General features: G+C 48.3%; 1 protein-coding gene across 1 annotated transcript in view; it reads right to left on the bottom strand.

Annotated features, from left to right (window-relative positions):
- Positions 1-5000, bottom strand: part of rasal2 (RAS protein activator like 2) — a 42014-nt gene that overhangs the window by 12499 nt on the left and 24515 nt on the right. Inside the window, 1 exon segment of the mRNA XM_027275901.1 lies at positions 726-832. Within this exon segment, the coding sequence (XP_027131702.1) occupies positions 726-832 (107 nt within the window).

The following is a 5000-nucleotide window of genomic DNA, read 5'->3' as shown; positions in this document are numbered from 1 at the left end:
CTTAGTCTTTAGTGTTATTCTTTAGTCTTAGTCTTTAGCGTTAGTCTTTAGTGTTAGTGTTAGTCTTTAGTTTTAGTCTTTAGTATTAGTGTTAGTCTTTAGTCTTAGTCTTTAGTGTTAGTCTTTAGTTTTAGTCTTTAGTATTAGTGTTAGTCTTAGTCTTTAGTGTTATTCTTTAGTCTTAGTCTTTAGTGTTAGTCTTTAGTCTTAGTCTTTAGCGTTAGTCTTTAGCGTTAGTCTTTAGTCTTAGTGTTAGTCTTAGTCTTTAGCCTTAGTCTTTAGTGTTAGTCTTTAGTGTTAGTGTTAGTCTTTAGTGTTAGTGTTAGTCTTTAGTGTTAGTCTTTAGTCTTAGTCTTTAGTGTTAGTCTTTATCTTTAGTCTTAGTCTTAGTCTCATGAAAAAGAACAGAATCAGCTCAAACATGTTGGATCCTGACCCATCAGCTCAGGCTGAAGCAGCTTCTGAATCAGTCTGACTGAAACTCACGCTGAAAAATAGAAACACCAAGTTTCATTTGTTTTGTGTCCGATGATTTCAGATCGAGCGTCGGCCTCGATGAAGACGTTAATCAGAGAAATGAAAAGTCACTTTCTGATTGGTTCACAGCGTTACCGACCTCTGGATGCCGTGCGATGATTGGCTGCAGAGCGCTCATGTGGACTTCATAAAGTAAAGGAACTTTAAAGTGTTACCTTCGTCTGCTGCAGATCTTTTATAAGACTCACCGGCACTTTAAACGGAGACGAGTTCGGGTTGTCGACGGCGACGCTCTTCTCCGAACTCCCCACACCGGAGATACTCCTCCTCCTCGGAGACCGGTCTGAAGACACTTCTGCAGAGACAAAGAGAGAGAGCATGAGCACCATCAGCATCAGCCTCTGAGCTCTGACAGATGGAGGACGTGGTGATGACATCCAGACACGTGAAGGAGGTGGAGGAGGCGGTGGGTGTTTAATGTCAGCCGGTTCAGACAAACCTCCATCGATGATGATCTGAACCAATCAGAGCTCAGATCTGCTGCCTCACACACCTCAGTGTGTACGAGCTGAATCAATGGAGGGTCAACAAATGGGAAAATTCACGCCACTGACAAAATCATGGAACTCACGGAGACAATGCTACAAATCATAGCATGTGATATCATGTACGGCCAATGAGCGTTCAGGACTGGTAGGCCCTGCAGAGCTCCACCAGCTCCGGTAACTATGAGCCGCCCTGGTTCAGCCCAGTTGTAGGCCTCGTCCTCAACAACATGAGGATCTCCTGAGGTCAGCATTAACAACCAACACCACGAGGGTCTCCTGAGGTCAGCATCAACAACAACAACAACAACACCACCACCACGAGGATCTTCTGAGATCAGCATCAACAACAAACAACACCATGAGGATCTTCTGAGGTCAGCATCAACAACAAACAACACCACCATGAGGATCTTCTGAGGTCAGCATCAACCACCACCAACACCACCACGAGGATCTCCTGAGGTCAGCATCAACCACCGACAACAACACAAGGATCTCCTGAGGTCAGCATCAACCACCAACACCACCACGAGGATCTCCTGAGGTCAGCATCAACCACCGACAACAACACAAGGATCTCCTGAGGTCAGCATCAACCAACAACAACACCACGAGGATCTCCTGAGGTCAGCATCAACAACAAACAACACCACCACTACGAGGATCTTCTGAGGTCAGCATCAACCAACAACACCACCACGAGGATCTTCTGAGGTCAGCATCAACCAACAACAACACCACGAGGATCTTCTGAGGTCAGCATCAACCAACAACAACACCATAAGGGTCTTCTGAGGTCAGCATCAACCACCACCAACAACACCATAAGGATCTCCTGAGGTCATCATCATCATCAACAACAACAACAAGACAAGGATCTCCTGAGGTCAACATCATCAACAACACCACCACGAGGGTTTCCTGAGGTCAGCATCAACAACCAACACCACGAGGATCTCCTGAGGTCAGCATCAACCACCGACAACAACACAAGGATCTCCTGAGGTCAGCATCAACCAACAACAACACCACGAGGATCTCTTAAGGTCAGCATCAACAACAAACAACACCACCACGAGGATCTCCTGAGGTCAGCATCAACCAACAACAACACCACGAGGATCTTCTGAGGTCAGCATCAACAACCAACAACACCACAAGGATCTTCTGAGGTCAGCATCAACAACCAACAACAACACAAGGATCTTCTGAGGTCAGCATCAACAACCAACAACAACACAAGGATCTCCTGAGGTCAGCATCAACAACAACAACATGAGGATCTCCTGAGGTCAGCATCAACAACAACAACACAAGGATCTCCTGAGGTCAGCATCAACAACAACAACACAAGGATCTCCTGAGGTCAGCATCAACAACAACAACATGAGGATCTCCTGAGGTCAGCATCAACAACAACAACACAAGGATCTCCTGAGGTCAGCATCATCAACAACAACACCACCACCACTATGAGGATCTCCTGAGGTCAGCATCAACCACCGACAACAATGCGAGGATCTTCTGAGGTCAGCATCAACCAACAACACCACCACGAGGATCTTCTGAGGTCAGCATCAACCAACAACAACACCACGAGGATCTTCTGAGGTCAGCATCAACCAACAACAACACCACAAGGATCTTCTGAGGTCAGCATCAACAACAAACAACACCACCACGAGGATCTTCTGAGGTCAGCATCAACAACAAACAATAACACCACGAGGATCTTCTGAGGTCAGCATCAACCAACAACAACACCACGAGGATCTCCTGAGGTCAGCATCAACAACAACAACACCACCACGAGGATCTCCTGAGGTCAGCATCAACAACCAACACCACGAGGATCTTCTGAGGTCAGCATCAACAACAACAACACAAGGATCTCCTGGTTTCATTCACAACATTTAAATCTAATCAGAAGATGTCAGGACGACTACTGTAAATCATCTGAACTTGAAGCTGCTGGACCTTTTTAAACTTCATTAACTGATGACACAGCTGAGCACGCTTCATCCAGCAGACACAAAGCTACATGACCATCCGTCACCTGATGGTCCAGTATTCTCTCTTTTAGCTCTGCTTTGGTCTCCACCACCTCCTGAAGGAAATGTCTGTCACTTCAGCTGCGACACGTTTGACTTTAAACTGAGAGGAACGTCAGTATGTTAGCCATTTTAGTTCTATGAGACGAGGACCATGAAGAACGACTTTGTGTCAGTATGGGACAGATAGGACACAAACTCTGAGACATCAAGTTTGACTTCATGAAGACTTTGTGTCTCATGAAGCAGATGTATGTTGATGAATGTCTGTAACTCCTCCTGATATGAACACATGACGTACACTTACAGACAGTGTTATGAAGTCAGATGAACAATCAGCTGTTTATCACCGATAGCGATGAGTTCAAATCCCATCCTGCCACATGATGTTTAAAATGCCATGAAAAACAAGACGTGCCACGACTGCAACAGGAAGACACGGAGTGTCAGTGAACGCAGCATGCAGCAGCAGTCAGCAAAGCGCTGGATCAAGTTCAAGCTGCAGGGCGCTCGCTCGCTGCACGCATGCAGGCAGCGCTGCGAGGAAGCCGGGCAAACTTTCATGCACGTCACCCCCCCAACCAAACACCACCATGAGGGGGAGGAGGAGGAGGAGGAGGAGGAGGAGGATGGTCCCGGACACGGCGGACACAAAAGTTGAGGCGACATGCCGCAGGAAGCCGAGTATGACAGGCGGGTCACATGACACGGACAGAAAGACACAGAGAGGAAGAGACGGTACCTCGATCACAGCTGTTCCCCATCATCTGAGGAGAGGACACACACACACACAGTCAGACGGGATTGGCCCGAGCGGCCGACACCTGTCAGCCAATGAGGTTAAGCCGCAAACGTCTGTCTTCGTCCCGTGAACATCCTCGACTCAGTGTCCCCCCCGACCTGCCTCTCCCTCCTCAGCGCCGCATCCTTCTTCCTCCTCCTCCTCACGGTGCCTCCTCTCCCATCGCTGGCCTGCTCTCCTCCTCCTCCTCCTCCTCCTCTCTCCTTCCACTCAGCAGTAATTCTAACCCCCTCTCTCTGTCTCTCTCTCTCCCTCTCTCTGTCTCTCTCTCTCTCTCTCTCTCTCTGTCTCTCTCTCTGTCTGTCTCTCTCTCTCTCTGTCTCTCTCTCTCTGAGGTTTTACCGCATTTATTCAATCAATCGCTCTAAATGTTCTCTCCTCTTCCTCCTCCTCTCTGCAGACGCTCCTCTCTCTCTCTCTGTGTGCAGCAGCCTCCCTCTCTCCTCCTTCTTCTTCTCCTCCTCTTCCTCCGGTGCTACATTTATCGCTGCTCTCCGAGGATAATTACTGAGTAAGTTTCCTCTCAGTCGACTGATGTGGGACACAACTCAGGAGGCTTCAGCTGAGTGTGCGCGTGTGTGTGTGTGTGTGTGTGTGTGTGTGTGTGTGTGTGTGTCTATGTATGTGCGTGTGTGTGTGCGCGTGTGTGTGTGTGCGTGTGTGTGTATGTATGTGTCTATGTATGTGCGTGTGTGTGTGTGTGTGATGGAGAAGCTACAGACCAACGTCACGTTAACGTTACAGTGAACTCTCTCGCTGTCACCTGCAGGTTGTATCAGCTATAGTTTCACACGTCCCGCCCCTTTTCGTTCTGTCCAATCACAGCTGAGCAAATCTCTGTCAACTTCCTCCTTACCTGTGCTACGTGTTAGCTACGTGTTAGCTACGTGTTAGCCACGTGTTAGCTACGTGTTGGCCACGTGTTAGCCTCGTGTTAGCTACGTGTTAGCCTCGTGTTAGCCACGTGTTAGCCACGTGTTAGCTACGTGTTGGCCACGTGTTAGCTACGTGTTAGCTACGTGTTAGCCACGTGTTGGCCACGTGTTAGCTACGTGTTGGCCACGTGTTAGCTACGTGTTAGCCACGTGTTAGCTACGTGTTAGCCACGTGTTAGCCTCGTGT

The sequence above is a fragment of the Larimichthys crocea genome, unplaced genomic scaffold, assembly GCF_000972845.2.
Source record: "Larimichthys crocea isolate SSNF unplaced genomic scaffold, L_crocea_2.0 scaffold244, whole genome shotgun sequence".
Classification (NCBI taxonomy): Eukaryota; Metazoa; Chordata; class Actinopteri; family Sciaenidae; genus Larimichthys; species Larimichthys crocea.
Note: the sequence above shows the minus strand (reverse complement) of the source record. Positions and strands in the feature narration are given on the sequence as shown.